The following is a 20,330-nucleotide window of genomic DNA, read 5'->3' as shown; positions in this document are numbered from 1 at the left end:
ACCGATTATGTCTGTTTTGTACTTACATCGTTGTAAAAACAACGGAGTTTGATGCGACTGTGATAAAAATGAGAGGTTTAGCGCTGTAAAACCAGGTTCAATCCACCATGTCCTACATTTGAAAATGCCTTGTTGTCCATTCGTTTAATTTGTTTTATCCTTTGATTTTGCCATTTGATTAGGGACTTTCCGTTTTGAATTGTCCTCGAAGTTCAGTATTTTTGTGATTTTACTTTTTTTTGCTACATTGGTTTGTAGTAAGAATCTACTTCTTCATCCTAGCAATTCTCTATATTGGTATCAATGCGATGTCTACCATATTAATCACAAAACGCTTACATATCAAGCAAACTGTTGCCAACATACAAACGATCACAACAGTAGCCACAAGGATCATTGTAAAGAACAGGTTGATTTATAACACCTATTTCCACTTTAAAAAAAGGTTAATGTGTCCATAACATATAATAGTACAATGCAGAGGCTAGCTTCAAAATAGGTATGTTAACCCCGCCACATTATGTATATATGTGCCTGTATCAAGTCAGGAGCCTGTAATTCAGTGGTTGTCGTTTCTTTATGTGTTACATATTTGTTTTTCGTTCGTTTTTTATATAGATAAGGCCGTTAGTTTTCTCGTTTGAATTGTTTTACATTGTCATTTCGGGGCTTTTATAGCTGACTATGCGGTTTGGGCTTTGCTCATTGTTGGAGGCCGTACAGTTAACTATAGTTGTTAATTTCTGTGTCATTTTGGTCTCCTGTGGAAAGTTGTCTCATTAGCAATCATACCACATCTTCTTTTTTATATGTATTGTAAGAAATGTAAATTGCTCTATTCGTTTACATTATTTGTTTTCTAATGTAGTTAATAAACAACAAATTTGTCATATTATAATAGAAAATGCTTTTGGTAAAACACTCTTGAATATGACATTTTAAAATAAAATATTGGTTAAAAGATTAATATGAATATTAAAAAACAAGTTGATATCTACTCTGCAGAAGTTAATTGTTCCATTTGTGTGAAAGTAACTATAGTCGTCTGATCATCATGGTTGTCTTTCGACCAATATACCTGTGTTTCCCCCAGTAATTTTCTGCTTGATCATCGTTTAACCAAGTATTGGAACCACCTCTGTGCCACCATGGTCCGTAGGATATTGCATCATTACGACCACCACTGTTGTCACAATCTATTGCTGAGAATTTTCCAGAAGATTGTCGTTGTAAAGCGTCACCTTATATAAAGAAAAGCGGTTTTACATTATTTTGTAACATGTCGAACAAAATTTATTGTTTTGCTTGCTTTAAAGTGTGAAATATTTCATGCATATTAAAAACGATATAAAAAAACCCAGAAGATAAGTTTAGCAATGTAGGTACACCTGGAGGAAGGGACATATCCTTGAAGAATAACCTATAGAGGAAGAAGATACCAAGTGAACAATAACAACCAACATAACAATACCATGACCAAAGAGGCATACAATTGTCCGCACAACATACAAATGTATTTTAAGATTCAGCAACAAGAACCCTACTAAAATAAGGAAGGATATCAGGAAGGGTATGTTGTCTAGGTCCACCGATGGGCTTGTTATGTTACAAATGGCACGAACGATGACAAGTCGCGTTCAGGGATGTCACAATAGAAAGAAAAGAGGATATGATAATAGCAACAATTATGTCAATAAATCCAAATAAATTTAACTGATAGAAGAGATGTCAAATTTACTACCGGTACATTGTATCTGGAACTCTTTGTTAAAAAGCTTCTCCTTACTCCGTACTAATCAACTCTACAAAGGATGTCATGGATCACAAGCTCCTGATATTGTATCCAATGTGAGATATACATTCCGGGCGAGTGCCCTGCTGAAAGTTTTTCATGAAAATATGATCAGATTACAATTGCAAAATAGAAATCATCTCTTTGCAGTTCAGTTCTCAGACACATCATCATAGTTTCTAATTTCTATATGTAATTCAAAGAACATAATTTGTTATCAATAGCGGTAAGAAGATTGACACAGTGTATTCCAATAATAATGCAGATTGTTTGTAGACAAAACTCATCCTCAAGGCGTAATAGGTTTATTGTTAATAAAAGAAATCAAATTTGTCATTATTTCAGTTTCAGAGAGCTTTTTGTTTAAATAAATAGTGGTTTTTAACATAGTATGATTGGTAATTTCCTGGAACAAGATGTACGTTTCTGCTTGGGTCAATCGTTTTTATGAAACAAAGGTAAACTCATTCTTCCAGTCTGTCTTTAATTTGTGTGTAAAAAAAGAGAAGTCAAATATGTTGATACTATAGAAGAGGCACTTAGATTGTATTTTCTCTTACAGATCTTTTAATTGTTACGTATCAACATTTTATTTACAGCGCCTCTAAAGTATGCTGTTTATGAAAAATGCACAGAGAGAATCTATTTTAAGCAAACAAATTCCTACGCATAGCTGCAACTTTGTCAATAAGTACAATATTTGGGTAATATTGGTATCAAACGAAGGTTTAAGAATTTTGAATTACTGTAGAAGACTTGATGAAGGTTTATTTAGAAAAATACAAAAAAAAAGTGAAATTTAAATCGGACCACATATTTCCCCGTTGCTTGGATAAGAAGCACTATATTTTTGTACCATCAAACGAAATTTGGGTATTCTAAGTTGTATGTAGCACCGGTGTGCAAAAGAGGGGCGAAAGATATCAGAGGGACAATCAAACTGACAGATAAAAAATAAACTGACAACGACATGGTTACAAGAAAAAGACAAACAGACAAATAATTGTACACAATACACAACATAGAAAACGACAGACTAAGCAATACGAACCCCCACCAAAAACTGGGGTGATCTCAAGTTCTGTGGAAGGGTAAGCAGACTCTGCTCCACATGTGGCACCCGTCGTGTTGTTCCTGTTATTACAAACCCGGTAAATAGTCTAATTCGGTAGGTCACGTTCGTGAAAAGGGAAGGGGATTTTAGTTACGTCAAACATAAACATTGATAACGTTTTATGTTCATATCACATACTATACACCTATTTTATTTAACATAAAATAGTTCTTGTGCATTTTGAGTTCACAACAGTACGTCAGGTCTCTCTCTACATGCTAAATGGACAACGTGAGAGGGAATCCAATTATTTTAATTGTAACAACAGAACAAAAAAACATAAAACGCCTATGAGAATACACAATATACGTACCTGCTGTCCCAATATAGTCATTGACTGTAAGCTGGTACTGGGATGCAGCATCACCCAGTATGAATAACTTGTATAAAGCATATATGTCTTCGCCATCTTTCGTTTCCATATTCAATCGCAGTTCAAATTTTCCATTATTTGTAAGACTATGAATATATTTATTGCCTATAATGTAGACATATGTATGTATTAATAGATACGTAATTAAAATTAGCACTTTACTTTTATTCTACTCACCACCGCATTAACAATACACATTATACTACCGATACAAATAACCCATTGGAGAAAACATTTGAATTTCTTTTATCCAAGTCACCACCTCGAGGAAGGAAAATAAATGCAAGCATAGCCAGAAATTAGTAGTGGTTTTGCTAATTAATATTCATAATATGTAAATGAGAATTGTACGACGTGATAGTACTTTGAACTGGATTGGCTTGATAGGCTTGATATCATTAAAATCTTTAAAACACGGATATTACAAGTTGCCCGTCACAGAGTCCTTATTTACGATCACTTTGATATTTCCGTAAAGTTGTCAGGCGGTCAAAATCAAAACAATGAACGCGAATTTAGTGAATTTTTCGTGCCTTCGTGAGTGTATTCTTCTTGAAATAGTGACATTTTAATTTTACGTGGGAACCTAGAGTTCAACGACTACACATACAAGGTTTGGACTTGCTAATTCTTTGGAAATTCAAGTTTCATATTTCACCCCGGCAACCTGTTTTTGTAATGACCTTGTAAGCCAATTTTCTACACGAAGTTTGCAAATTTGACGTTTCAGCCATTTCAGCCTGTATTTTACACTGCAATGTTAAAAGCCTCTCGCTTCGATTTTTAAAATAGCTCGAGTATCAGGAACCTGTATTTTTGCAACAACAGTCATCATGTTTCGTTTAAATGGTGTATATTGTTGTGTATATTCATTTTCTGCCCCGGCAACCTGTCTATCACTTAAATTAAAATAGACATTTTTTCAAAATTCCCTATCATTTTAATGTAATTTTCGTCACCCGTATCCGATTTCTTTAGTATAATATTCAAATAAGCAAAGTGGCGTTGATTTCTGGATATGGACCTCCTTTTCAAAGGACATAATAATTTAAAACCCTAAAAAAAAACACCAACTAATTACTTTTATTCTTTATAACAAAAATACATGCATACAGTTTGTATTTCTGTAATTATATTACTACCATTAAATAAAATATTACGTCAGTACTGTAGTGGAATTAGAGCTTAAACTGGGAAAGTTTTTTGTGACTTCAGGTAACTCAATTAGGATATATGTACTAGTATAATTGTGCATACTAAAGTAATCATTAATGATCAATTTAATCTTGCCTCAGCCAAAACACTAAAAAACATGTGTGGACAGTTATTTAATCATCATTAAGATATGAGTTACATTCTATAATCCAAGATATCTTCTTTGTTAATCGATTTTATTTGTAATGATTTGTGTTTGTTTGTTTGTTTTCTTCATTTGACCCGATTGATTACGAAAGACCGATGTTATTATGTTTGAAGCCTGAGTGTGCGTCCGTCCGTTTCACCCATTCGTACGTCCGTCAGTCCCGTATCACGTTTAAAGTTTTGATTTTGAACCATATCATGCGGTTTACTGATTACTTTAAAATTCCGGTTTCGTGTAGTTGTGGTCATTTCAACTTGAAACTTAGTGCACATACTCATTGTAATAAAACCTTAAAACAATTTTGCCAAAGAAGGGTTTTGATCTTCATTTTGTGTTAATTGAAAATATTAATTTGATGATGTGACGGGGCATGTGATGTATGGACACACATTCTTGTTTTCCATTTCTGAGACAATTCGTTTTCTATCGGTATATTACTCCATATTATCAATTATGGGTTGTCTTCTTAAATTATAACGATTGAGTTCGCCGACCAGGACGTTTCGAAGTTTCTTCCATTTATATTGAATTGAAACCTCTTGATTGTTAAAATATAAACCATGTTCTCTACTGAGACAAACTTTTTGTCGACTTACTAAAAAAAGTATTGTATCGATACCCTGGTGATAGGATAAAGTTATATTTACAAGTATATGCCACAGCTTAGTCTGTAAAAAGAGTAACTAATAAAAGTCTGCGAATCGGTCTAATACCCACGAAATGAAATCTTCATACAGTGGAAAATCTTATACAAATGTTTCTCTAATTCTTCGTCAATTTATCCCTTTCTGCACCCATTGTATAAAAAAAATTAATCAACGAGTGGTTCGTTTGATCTCAGTACTTCATTGGTTAAAATCCGATTATGACGTCGAATTTTCTTGCTTTCCTCTGAATTTCCTATTCTTACGACATGAAAAAAGGCGACCATGCCTGATGACGTCACATAGAAAGAACACATCTTTTTTGCAGATCATTCGAAAAGAAGGAATAAGTTTGCCTGCATAATGTTAGAAAATCATTAGAGAAACAGATTCCACCACCAAATCTCGTGTAATACGATATTTACCCACTCTCGACAGTTAAATTTTAAATATTTAAAACGCTCGGGCAAGCCTCGCGTTTTAAATTTGAAAATTTAACTGTCTCGAGTGGATAAATATCGTATTACACTCGATGCAGTGGTAGAATCTATATATATCTGTATGTTAAAATTTTTATCAAAACAGTTGTAAACACGTACTATTATAAATGAAAGAGATAATGCATTATTCTAAAACAACAACATTAGACGAACCCGTTATAATCTGATAAATTGATAGATGGAAAGATGGATTGATTGTTGTCAAATATCAACACATTAAGCCGTACCTCTAACTTGCAAGTACAAATGTAACAGACTGAAGACAACATGCGAACACCAACAACAAAAATATTAAATCTAAGATAACCATAATTTTAAGATCAGCACTTACCAAGCCAATGTTCTCCGGCGACCTCTCCAAAACCATGTTCATATTCGTTCCAAGTTCTCTCAAATTTCACCTTGCGTTCTGAGCGTCTTTGTATGACCTTTTAAAAGTAGAATATATTAAAAAATAGATAAACAAAAATGCCGAACTTCGAGGAATATTCTAAACCTAAGCCCCTAAGCAAATGACAAAATCAAAAGGTAAAACATATCATACGAAATGGTATAAACTGTCATATTCTTGACTTCAATTTCTTATTTACAAAAGGGGGATTAAACCTTGTTTTATAGCTAGCTAAACCTCTCATTTAATTGTTTTTTTTAAAGTTTGTGTTAAAATGTCGAATAATGAAAAACCAAAATAACTCTGTATTATGATGTCATCTTGGTTTACATGATTTTTTTTCTAATTTGCATGCTTTCCATAGCTTCAGTTTAGTTATATTTTTATTCAAATCTAGATAGATATAAATATATATATACATAATCATTATTAGAAAACTTTAAATCAGTCAATGAATATAATAAAAAAAAAGAAGTCCCAATTGATTTGCGTTTCGACAATTTTTGTCCCTTCGATTATTTTCGAGAACAAAATATTTGAAAACCAAAAATCGAATACCTTCTAAATGTGCTTTTCATTATTTTTATCAATATATTGCTGTCTCAATGATGTACATGTATTCCTCACATTTTCGTTGACAATATCTCACTGTAGAAATAATATCCAAATTATGAGGATACAGAACTCCAAAGGGAGTTAACTCGTTAAAAATAGCTCAAAGCTTTAATTCCTTAAAATAAGTAAACAGAAATCAAGATTCTCAATGACAGTTTTAGTGTTTGTCATACTGTTATATATCCCATTAAATTATTCCTGTAAATTTTGTGGTTTAAATCTCTTGAAATGTTATATAAGGCCAAAGTACACATTTTGTCAAAACTTTATGAAAATTAAACGCTTCAAATCTATATTATTCACAGTATGTGGTACGCTCCTTAAAACAGGAAACTTATATAAACCAATCAACTTACGATCCATCCACCACCATCCACGTCCATATGACAATAGACTTTAATACCATTAACATTATCTGCAAGGAATATTGTATAAACGCCACTCTTCATATTATTTTCTTTTATGTCAGTACAGTCTCTTGGTACATCGATAGGTCTGTATTTCTCTGTTGTAAACATAAAGTTATTGAATTTGGCGACAACTATCCATATAACTATTAAAATCTTTAGCAAAAATGTACATTAATAATGTATTTAGCTGAAATTAAAAAAAAATCAGAATTTAAAATTGATAATTTAAGTTGGAAGAGCATTAGTTAAGGAACAAAATAACTAAAAATATTGATAGATCATGGAGATATTTTTCGAGATAATTTTAATTTTTCAAATATGGCGGGAAAAGGCTGACTCGTACTTTGAACTTATAATTGCATGGGTATTATTTGGGTCTAAAATTAAAAAAAAAAAATCAAGAATCTGCTTAATTTTTGGCAAATGTCCTTTTCTGAGCTATTAAGTCTTATATGAAAAGTTAAATGGTCGTTATAGGGCAAAATATTTTACCTTGTATAGAAAGGTAAACACAAAGGAGTTCGAACATTTGACAAAAATTCCTAAACCTCACCTAAGTACATCATTAAGTTCAAAATGAGAGATACATTGTATTTTGTAAAAAAATAAATGTCAAAAGGCAAAATAATTTATAAACTTCAAATAATTTGAAGGGAAGAACATTGATTAATTCTAAGGCATTTTAACAGTCCTATTAAACTTAAAAATTGTCTTTTTCTAGTAAAACATACCTTGGTTTAATAAACCATTAAATTGTTTGAATAATTTCTCAAAGTTTTTTCATTATGAAATTCATGAAATATTTGATAAATACAATTGCTTTCACGATATCTTCGGAGAGGTTCCAATTTATTTTGTCTATTCTAGCGTAAAAATTTAGCGAAAAAATCTGTACCTGAAATTGTTTGAGTATAGTCTTTCTTCCATTCTTCTAAATTATCTATCAAATCTGTAACATTCTCCTTCAAATCGCTGAATACACTTCCTAAGCGAGATTTAAATCCACCAACCAAATGAGCTAAATCCACTAAATCCTCCTCATACAAAGTCTTTGATTCCTGTAACCTTTCCTTGTAGGTGGTCAGCATGGTAGTTTTTAGTTCATCTTGGCTATGTTCAACAATGTCCTTAACTTTATCAGTAAATGTCTTCGAAATAGCTGTATCTATATAGTGCTTAAGTTGTTTGTTTATAGAAGAAACATCGAGATCCGCCACTAACGGTGCTTTTAGGTTATTCGTTACTAAAGGCATCTCCACCACAGCGTCATCAGAATTATTTAATTGTATTGTCCAAACAAAATTAAGTATCGTTAAATAAAAAAAGAAAATCAGCAATAAAGAGAAATAATTTTTTCTCATTTTCTGTTCGAATAAGAAAACACTTCTGTAGTAACGTTGCGTTCAACTATTTGTTTCTCTACTGTAATACTAGTTTCAGTACAGGATTTTATGTGACGCACATTGTATTGGCTGATATCAACTAGAATTTCAATGTGATTTCTTACCTACTCCACGCACTTGTTGATTGGGATCTTACATATCCAGAATAAACCTCTTTGAAAATTTATTTCTGAAGCGACGATACACATTCCTTATGTTGTTTGATTAGACATCAAAAGGTTCAAAGCAATAGCAGAGTAATTAGGTAATTACTTAAATGTTTATTCATAACACATTTGTATTTTCAAAGTGAAATGGTCCTTAATTGTGTTGTTTTATGTGTATTGGTGTCGGTATAATGCTTTACGATTTCGAATGTTGTAAGCTTTATGTTTAGTGGTAATATTTCCTGCATGTTCAGGGCAACAAGAAGTTGAGTTTGGCTTGATTATATATGATGATTATTTGTTTCAATGTTATGAAAAAATTCACCGATGGAATTTTTATAAATAAGATATTCCATAACAAATGCTGTTTATTTCAAACCTAACAAATGCTGTTTTTTTCAAATCTTGAATTATGAAATTAAAGTTGATTAAATAATTTCCAAAGAATAGTTGCATAAATTTATAAGAGCAAACTGAAGTAAATAGGATATTCCAAATGGTTTAGCAAAACTCCTTTTTTATTTTTCTAAATTCCAAAAAATGGAGGCATGTCTATCTAATGTATAGAATTATCAGATAAAACGAAATTTATAGTAAATGTCTAAAATTTTGACCCCATTTATTTCTAAAAGTAGCAAATGTAGAAATATATTACATTTTGAAATAACTAGGTGAAATATATAAAAAAAAGAAGATGTGGTATGATTGCCAATAAGACAAGTGTCCACAAGAGACCAAAATGACACAGATATAGTTTGTTTGCAATTGTCAGTGAAAATTGTCAGCAGTTATAATTTATGAAGGTAATGGTGGCAGTATTTATAATTTTTTTGGGAATGACAGACAGAAAGAGTCGAATTTTGAATTTGAAATCACAAATCTCCCTTTAGGTAAAAATTATGCTTAGAGCTTTGACAACGAGAGCAAACTATGCCAGTAACTCATTGTAGGCCTTTAGTGAGGCAATAAGTGTATTAATAAATGTTCTGCTTTGATGTCACCTGCCACTCATGCATTTAGTGGTATAATAGTCATAATATTCGTCTTTGCGCCGGCGTGACTGACCACAACAATACTCGGAGACTGCATGATTGGTAACTTGCATATTAAGTAGAGCTATTTCTCATTATAATTTTCTTACTATATTTTGACTGGCATAATGGTACTCTGGCTGTTTTTACAAAGATATTTGCGAACACATCTCTTCTGAGATCATTTCACAGAAAGTATTCTGTTTGTGTATTTTTTTTAAACATACGCACTTGACTGTATAGACTGTATTTGTTTTTTGATCGTTCAATACATTTATGGGACTAGTAGTATTTTTGAACAATGTTAGAGGTATGTGTCCCTGTGAACACAATCTTGTCGTTATTTCAACATCATTACGATTTAAACATACTTACCGGAGATATAGGACTCTAGTTTTTTGTTTTGGACTATCCAACTTTTATGGACCTTTTGAAAGCAACCTCACTGAGAAAAAAAGGAAATTTGACAAAGAGATCTCAAACTTGATAAGATTGATTTTTATCAGATGAAGTTGACCTTTTTAAACAAACATTTCGATTTAAACATTTTCGAGAGCCATGGTAAATACTTTTTGTTCATTGTTGAAGGCTGTTTGAAATGACCTTTATGAACTTCTATGTCATTTGATCTCTGGCGAAGAGTTGAAGCATTGGCAAACATACCACATCTTCTTATTTGTATATAATGTTTAAACAATAATGATTTCTTTTCCATAAAATAAGAAAATTAAATGTTTTATTCTATTTTAGTTACCAATGTTCGGCAAATCAGGGTTATTAACATATATTTGGTATTGTTTATCGTACATGACCTGGTGATTATATTCAAACGTTGACAAAACAATCGGTTAAATGTATATAAAACGTCTGAAAGACACGAACTGAGGGAGCCTTAAAAATAATGATAATTCAAAGTTAGTTCTTACTAACATTACAAATGTATACTCTAATTCAATCGTGTTTCTGCTTATTGGTTTGGGTTTCTGAATATGTTGGGGTTCGAGAATCAATGTAGTATGAGCACCATGCAGAACGCCATATACGGGGTGTCGGCTATGTGGTCCGAGACCACAATTAATTTGTAGTGCATTTCTTTTAGAACATAAATGAAAATTAAAAAAATCCAACCTGCGCTTTCTCAATGAAATTTTTACAGTGTGTTGTACTACTTTTGGGACAAATTATATCAAAATTATAGAAAACTTCATAGACTCTAACTCAAAATATGGACAATTTTATGTTTAGGGCGTCTTGGAATCTTTTGACAGCTTCCGAAGTGCTAATTATTAACCTTTTTCAGCTGGACCAAATCACTACTTTCCTTTAAAATTCTGGACCCAAATTTTTTAACAGTGTAATTTCACCCCTCTACTTGCAATTTCAGGCATCAAACATGGAGAAATACATTCGAAGGGGTATAAAAATTCATGGCAAGTAACCCACTGTCAACACTAGGGACTATATTCGTGGGACGAAAATCAAGGGACGACAAGGCTGATATGGAAAAGGCCATGTATTAATCGCTTTATCATATACTTCCGACAATATTTTTATGTAAGGCAAATAAAGAAATGCAATAACTTAAACAGTCAAAAACTTCATAAAGAAGTTAAACTATGAATCAAATAAAATCGAATGTCCAACAACAGCATCGCCGCTACCTCCATATATATTTTTGGTAACATTTCCTATAGAGGCATTTTGAAACATTGGAAATTTGAAAGAGTTTTATGATCATTATTACTCCATGTTTGTTGTACTATAAAATGATTCATACTTGTCAATGGCATTTGTTAGCAAGCACTAAACTATCCCCACAAAAGTTCCCGTAAATTTTGACGTCGTTATAAAAAATATCTGACGTCACAATGGAAAAGTAAACAACCGATACCGGAAACATTGGAAGTAACTTGCAGGAGATACACTATTATGGGTTTTGTGCACGATATGCACCTGATATGGGTTATCAGCCCGGTTGGGAAATTATGGTAATATTGTACTTAAAGCGAGGAAATCACTATGTGATCCTTGTAAACTCATCGAACCTTTAAACAAACTTATAAGTAAGGGTTATCGTACCAATATTGTAATAAGATCTCTGAATATAGTTCACATTGGCACTAATATTGATATTGTCATTAGCAAATTAAAACATAACTAAATTTCATTATCTTTTGAGGCGAGATGTATAGAGACACAGACACGTTAAGTTTTATTTCTATAGAAGTCGCTCTTCACTATACTACTACCTGTCGATACATTTATTTTTGGCATTGCACAAGTCATGTCTTCTTTGACTATTAATGACGTTAAAATACTAAATCCCTGTGATGTGTTTTAGTCGATTTTAGTCTCTGATGCATGATTTTTTATTATTAATTGGTTTTGGCTTTTAACTAGCTGTCAGTAACTGCGAGTACTCTCAAATCGTATTTTCTTGTTAATTCGACCTGTTGATACTGTTTATAATGCTTTTTTGTTATTTTTTTTATTTATATGGATCTTGTCTGTACACCAGCTTTGATTATTTGTAATATCTTCAATTTTTCACTTATTCTTACAACATTTGTATAAACTTCAAGATTATAAAAAAACCGGTTTTTTTCTAAAGTGAACATTGATTGGTTAAATATTTCTCAGTCATGTCCTGTTTTTGAATTTGTTTGTTAGCATTTTGGTCATGAATGTTTGTCTCTAATATTTAATTAACTGTGCATTTGTATTCAGATATCGCAGATCAAATTTATTCGTTCATTGTTTAATCATACATTTTTTGATTGAGTTAAGTCTGCCAATTGATATTTTATCGTATGTTTTTCTTTGTTGTGATGTTATGCTATTGTTTCAGAAAAAGGGAGAAGGTTTGGATCCATTAAAACGTTTAATCCCGGTGCAAATGTTTGCACCTGTCCTAAGTCAGGAATCTGATGTACAGTAGTTGTCGTTTGTTTATGTAATATATACGTGTTTCTCGTTTCTCGTTTTGTTTATATAGATTAGACCGTTGGTTTTCCCGTTTGAATGGTTTTACACTAGTAATTTTGGGGCCCTTTATAGCTTGTTGTTCGGTGTGAGCTATGGCTCCGTGTTGAAGGCCGTACTTTAACCTATAATGGTTTACTTTTTAAATTGTTATTTGTATGGAGAGTTGTCTCATTGGCACTCACACCACATCTTCCTGTATCTATTGTGTACTTCCGCTCATTACACATATGCAAAAGCCATCATATCAATGCTAAGTATATGATAAATAGAGATTAATACATGGCCTTTTCCATATCGGCCCGGGTATCATCACGAGACCCCCATTTCAGCCCGAGACGTAGTCGAGTTGCTGATATGGGTCAAGGGATGATACCCGGGCCGATATGGAAAAGGCCATATATTAATCTCTTTATCATATACTTCCGACATTTGTTTTATGTATGGCAAATAAACAAATAAATAACTAAAACAGTAAAAAAACTTTATAAAAAAGTTATTAAATTATGAATCCAACAAATTATTTATAATTGCTGAGCAATAACATCACTACCTCCATATTTATTTATGTTACTATTTCCTATAGAGGCATTTTGAAACATTGAAAATTTGTTGTCCTATAAAATTATTTATTATTGTCAATGGTATTTGTTAGCAAGTACTAAACTATCCCCACAAAAGTTCCCGTAAATTTTGACGTCGTCATAAAAAATATCTGACGTCACAATGGAAAAGTAAACAACCGATACCGGAAATACCGGAAGTTACTTGCACGAGAGGCACTATTATGGGTTTTATGCACGAGATGCCCCTGATATGGGTTATCAGCCCGGGTGGGAAATAAAGGCAACAGTAGTATACCGCTGTTCAAAACTCATAAATCCATGGACAAAAAACAAAATCGGGGTAACGACCTAAAACTGAGGGAAACGCATTAAATATAAGAGAACAACGACACAACATTAAAATGTAACACACACACACACACACACACACACACACACACACACACACACACACACACACACACACACACACACACACACACACACACACACACACACACACACACACACACACACACACACACACACACACACACACACACACACAGAGAGAGAGAGAGAGAGAGAGAGAGAGAGAGAGAGAGAGAGAGAGAGAGAGAGAGAGAGAGAGAGAGAGAGAGAGAGAGAAACACACACACACACACACACACACACACACACACACACACACACAGAGAGAGAGAGAGAGAGAGAGAGAGAGAGAGAGAGAGAGAGAGAGAGAGAGAGAGAGAGAGAGAGAGAGAGAGAGAGAGAGAGAGAGAGAGAGAGAGAGAGAGAGAGAGAGAAACACACACACACACACACACACACAGAGAGAGAGAGAGAGAGAGAGAGAGAGAGAGAGAGAGAGAGAGAGAGAGAGAGAGAGAGAGAGAGAGAGAGAGAGAGAGAGAGAGAGAGAGAGAGAGAGAGAGAGAGAGAGAGAGAGAGAGAGAGAGAGAGAGAGAGAGAGAGAGAGAGAGAGAGAGAGAGAGAGAGAGAGAGAGAGAGAGAGAAACGGACTAAGCATTAGACAAAATCTTATGAGAATAACAAATATAACATCAAAACCAAATACATGTATTTGGGATAGATAAGTACCGTGACACGTCTGATAGTAATGTGAATTCACACTCAAAAATAAGAGAAAACAAACAACACAACGGAAACACAACGTTAAAATGTAACACACACATAATTTATTACACAGAAATTATGGCTTGTGTACTTCCGCTCATTACACATATGCAAAAGCTATCATATCAATGCTAAGTATATGATAAATAGCTGATATGAGGCAGGCATTACCTGTGGATGGGGACGAAGTCTGTATGAATTATTTTTTTTGTAACTGAAGTATTTTTTAAAAAAAGAAACGGAAATACCGTAAGGTTTCCGATTTTGGTTCTGTTGTTTGGGATTTTACTTGTGACGTTATTTAAGTTATGACGTCATATGCAATGTAAACAAAGAAACGCTATCATCAGGTAACGTTTTTTCATATCAAGGAATTATTAAAAATGAAATTGGTATTGCGTTCCTTCCTATTTTATACTAGACTGATAAATATATATTTTACTCAAAGTTTCATACAAACGAGACCGAAAAAAGGAAGTACATTGTAGATTTCTGCGCAGATGCGGGAATTCAAAACATGACATCAAAAAAATTGAACGATTTCGAGTTCAATAGTACAATGTAAATTTCGGGTAAATTTTCCGTTTTTTTTTAATTTTTTTTTTATTTCATTGATTTTTCTACTGTTATTGTAATTTACCAATGAAATTACGCATAGGTAATATGCCCAGTCCTCTAGCTATTAATTGAATCGTTTTTGCAAAATCAAAAATTGAAATAATTATGGTATAGTTTCTCTGTCTGGACAAAATCAAAAGCATATTGAAGATTCTCCTTTATAAGATTTTGTTTTGTTTTCTGACAACAACAAAAAAGAAGATGTGGTTTAATCGCCAATGAGACAACTCTCCACAAGAGACAAACATGACACAGAAATTAACAACTATAGGTCACCGTACGGTCTTCAACAATGAGAAAAGCCCATACCGTATAATCAGCTATAAAAACTGTGAATTTTAAAACTGTTTAGGAGCCTCCCAATTTTATTCAATTATTATCATTGATCCGAATAGAAGTTTAATTTTATGAATTAATGTAAAATTCTAAAAAGTGATTAAAACGTGAATAGAGGAATTTAAGGGAGTATTGCAATGAAACAGCAGCCCACCGAACAAAACAAAACAAAAACCAAACATCTAGAGGTCAACATATGGTATAGAATAATACATAAATTAATACACGAGTGTGTACAGTACATGTACCTGTATGTCATGTTCTAAATTACCGAGTCTTTAATTTTAAAAGTCGTAAAAATTATCAACAGTCCGTATAAATCACTTTTCTTGGGATATTTCTTACTTAGACCACACATAAAGAGATGTATTTATGATTTACATGATTTTATTTCAAAAAACAAAATTACCTATTTATAGGTAGCTCTTTACAAACAATATTTATACATCTGAAAAATGTAGCCGGAAAGCAGCGATAACGTCGAAAAAGTCTGCCAGTGACGTCGTGCAATTTAGCGCAATCGTTGAGGTTACAAAGGGGGACGCAATTTTTAGGATAAATCGCGTTTATCATAGAATCCAGCACGGTGACATATAATTTTTATTTGAGATTTGGAGAAAGCATGACAAAATGCAGTAATGATAAAAATGACATTTTCAGAAACACTTTATTTCCATATTTTTTTAATTAAGAAAATACCACTTTGAGAATCTGGTCCGCAAGATCAAGCAAGGCTTGAACAATTGTCTAGTCATTCGTGTAGGGACTAATTTTTTTTACTTATTGTCACTTTTCACAGCTTCAAATATAACCCGATCTTAATAATTTACGACGAAGAATATTTGCTCCCAAAATTTTATAACATTGCCTACCTTTTTTACAAAATTGCACAAATCCCCAATTTTCAGCCTCAATTTTCTCGAAAACGAGCACGGTGACCTATGTTTTATTTTGTGTTTTATTTTATAACTCGCCAAGGCCTTCAACATATTTCAAAACTATAAGAATGACATTATATCGAATAAAGGGCTGCGCTTTAGCGCATGATACGCCCGTTGCTCTTTTAACTTGACTTTTATGCTTTAAATGAATTTATATGATCAACTAGAAATATATATACAAATCAAAAGGGATGTTACATTAATATATTCACCAAAGTTTCATAAAATCCCCCTTTTTTTAAGTATAAAAATTCTTTCTTAAGAAAACGTAAAATCTAAAATTTATAAAAATGGAAAGGGAGCTTATGTCAATAGATATAAACAATTTATCAAAGTTGCATAAAATTGGAAAATCCCCCCCTTTTTAAGCATAAAAATTCATAACACGGAAATGTAAAATCTGAAATTTATAAAAATTGAAAGGGAGCTTACATCAATAGATATAAACAATTCACCAAAGTTTCATGGACATTGGTGAAAGCCTTTTTGAGTTATTGTCCGAAGTGTTGAAAATCCCCCTTTTTTTATGAATAAAGCCCCATAAATCCAAAACTTAAAACCTGAAATTTATAAAAATTGAAAGGGAGCTTACATCAATAGATATAAACAATTCACCAAAGTTTCATGGACATTGGTGAAAGCCTTTTTGAGTTATTGTCCGAAGTGTTGAAAATCCCCCTTTTTTTTATGAATAAAGCCCCATAAATGCAAAACTTAAAATCTGAAATTTATAAAAATTGAAAGGGAGCTTACATCAATAGATATAAACAATTCACCAAAGTTTCATGGACATTGGTGAAAGCCTTTTTGAGTTATTGTCCGAAGTGTTGAAAATCCCCCTTTTTTTATGAATAAAGCCCCATAAATCCAAAACCTAAAACCTGAAATTTATAAAAATTGAAAGGGAGGTTACATCAATAGATATAAACAACTCACCAAAGTTTCATGGACATTGGTGAAAGCCTTTTTGAGTTATTGTCCGAAGTGTTGAAAATCCCCCCTTTTTTATGAATAAAGCCCCATAAATCCAAAACTTAAAATCTGAAATTAAAAAAAAACGAAAGGGAGCTTACGTCAATAGATATAAACAATTCACCAAAGTTTCATGGAAATTGGTGAAAGTGTTTTTGAGTTATTGTCCGAAGTGTGGACGACGGACGGACGGACAACGGTATACCATAATACGTCCCGTCTAAAAGACGACGGGCGTATAAAAACTGTATCGAATGCCCTTAAGGTAAGGTTTTGTACGTTAAGTTTATTCTATGCAGTTTACATGTCCCTACGATGTGATCATTGACCTATAAAACGGCGTCTTTAAATAATAAAATTCAGAAAAAGAAAGAGATGCAGAGAGGGGTCAAAGTAATTCCAAAAAGTCAAGGGGGAAAAGCTTCGCTTTTAGAGATGTGCGATCGATCCAGTAGATTTGCAAACACAATATGCGTTATTTGCTGAACGCCTTATTAAAAGGGATATTAAAATATGAAATTAAAACTGTAATGCAGGAAGTGACTGTACAACAAAGAAATGACACATTAATGGTTAAACCAATATCTGTATTAAAAAAAAGATTTCCTTAGTATTCTCCACGGTGTCAGTCTATGGAAGAAGTGTATCGATAAAAACTTTTCTTATATCACATAGCGATATTGTCTAATATCAATTGTAAATATGCAGACATTCCATGCGGAAAATGTTGTTTTCGGCAACGAAAAATTAAGAAAATACTAACTTTAAAACTTATTGTTCAATTATAAATAACAATTAAGTCTAAATATACATTCAGAAGTTAGTTAGAAGCTAAAGTTTATGTCCGTGTAAAATGTGATGTGCTGTGTTTTTCTTATATACATAAATAAACAATGCGATACAATTACAATATCAATGCGACACTTTTAAAATATCATAGCGGTGTTTTTGTTATATCAATATTAGTACCGATTAGTATTAATATTAGACTCTTGTACCCATATTTTGACAATTTTACCTATTATGTCTGTTTTCTTCACGCATCGTTGTAAATATGACAGAATTTGATGAGACTGTCATACACGTGAGAGGTTAAGCGCTATAAAACCAGGTTCAATCCACCATTTTCAAAACTTGAAAATGCCAGTACTGAGTCAGAAATATGACAGTTCTTACATTGTATTTATTCGTTTGGTGTGTTTTATCATTTGATTTTACCATTTAATAAGAGACTTTCTGTTTTGAACTTTCCTCGGAGTTCAGTATTTTTGTGATTTTACTTCTTAGTAGTATTGTATGTAAATAAGCAGTTTTAAGACCATTGCTTAAATTCAAGTTGTTTTTGGTATCAACTTACAAATTTCTCAATTAGTTTTGGAAGCAAAACTTATCAAATAAGGGTTTAATAAACAATGCCGTAATCAAATAGCTAAGTATCACAATGATTGTTCACATATAACATTTAGCAATTTTCATAATGAACGCACTGAAATAATATTTATCATATACTTAGACTAAATAACATATGAATTTTACCGTTTGATAATAGCATTAAATTAAAGTATTTTCCATACATTTTTCGAATTGGTGCTTAGCGGGCTGATATGAAAAGTTTATCACATGCTTCGATTGTTATCACATGCCTTTCCGTAACGTTATCACATGGCATTCCGATGATACTCGGCAAATTCCGGAAAATACACCTCAATGCTACGTTTTCAGTGAAAAAAATAACAAAGTTGTGTACAAAACAGTTATTTGAATACTGGAAAGTATATTGTGTAAAATAAATAAATTAAATTAAAAAAAAAATAATTAGAAAGTTACTTTAAAAAAGTTGACTTTACCAACATCATTATGTATATTGTTGAATTATTTTTTTGTCGATTCGTCCATATAAAAATGTGGGTTTTTTCTCTCTGTTGAGGCATATGATAAAAATATTTCATATTGAATGTATCAAAGTTTGGGTCCGACGTCCGTGAACTTTTTACTCTTCCAACTTCTTTTCGGGAACCATGCACGTAAAAGGATCAATATATGCATCTGTTATTTTTTTGTACTGTTGAAGCATATGATCAAAATATCATAACATGTCATTTTTCATATCGCAATTGTTATCAGCCCTCGAGCCATGCGGCTATTAGGCTGATATTGAACCTAGGGCTGATAATACATGCAATATGAAAAATGCCATGTAATAATCTGATAATATCCAATATGCTCGCAACGAACACATGGAAGACTTTCATTGAATAACAATGAAACTAACTTGTGACAAAGATGAATCATACTGTCCTCGTTCTGATTGATTCGAAATAATCTGACATGTACTTTTGAATCTCCTTTTTTTTTTTTACAAATTATACCGTTGGTTTTCCTGTTTGAATGGTTTAACACTAGTACTGTTTTTGTTCCTATATAGCGTGGTGTTCGCTGTGAGCCAAGGCTCCGTATTTAAGGACCTACTTTGATCTATAATCTATAATGGTTTACTCTAAACAAATTATTACTTTGATGGAAAGTTGTCTCATTCGAACTCATGCACCATCTTCTTCTATTTTTTATTTTCTTTAAGTTGTCCAATTTATAGTCTGATGCTACTCTGTTGGTATCTTCAAAGTTGGGGACATCTGCATTTGTACATTTTAATTTTTTTGGATTATTGATTTTACCATTTGACTATTTATTGTAATTTGGAGCTGTATTGGATTGGATTGTTTGAATGAATGTTTCTTTTAAGTAATGATATTTTTTGTCTATTTCGATATTACCAAGGTGGATAGGCTATAGCAGTGTGAACAGTATATTATAATGTAATAGGTCGGTAGACGTATTTGAAACCGCATTTAAATTCCGCCATTGCATCATCACTTCAAATAGAATGATAAAAAATAAGATGTGGTATGATTGCCAATGAGACAACTGTCCACAAGAGACCAAAAATAACACAGACATTTACAACTATAGGTCACCGTACAGCCTTCAACAATGAGCAAAGCACATACCACATAGTC

At 32.5% G+C, this 20,330-nt stretch overlaps 1 protein-coding gene across 1 annotated transcript in view; it reads right to left on the bottom strand.

Annotated features, from left to right (window-relative positions):
• Nucleotides 1-881: 881 nt before the first annotated feature.
• Nucleotides 882-20,330, bottom strand: part of LOC143080750 (fibrinogen C domain-containing protein 1-A-like) — a 51,225-nt gene continuing 31,776 nt past the window's right edge. The window contains exon 5 of the mRNA XM_076256758.1: nt 882-1,241. Within this exon, the coding sequence (XP_076112873.1) occupies nt 1,036-1,241 (206 nt within the window). The 3' untranslated portion in view covers nt 882-1,035. The remainder of the gene's footprint in view (nt 1,242-20,330) is intronic.

The sequence above is a fragment of the Mytilus galloprovincialis genome, chromosome 6, assembly GCF_965363235.1.
Source record: "Mytilus galloprovincialis chromosome 6, xbMytGall1.hap1.1, whole genome shotgun sequence".
Lineage (NCBI taxonomy): Eukaryota > Metazoa > Mollusca > Bivalvia > Mytilida > Mytilidae > Mytilus > Mytilus galloprovincialis.
Note: the sequence above shows the minus strand (reverse complement) of the source record. Positions and strands in the feature narration are given on the sequence as shown.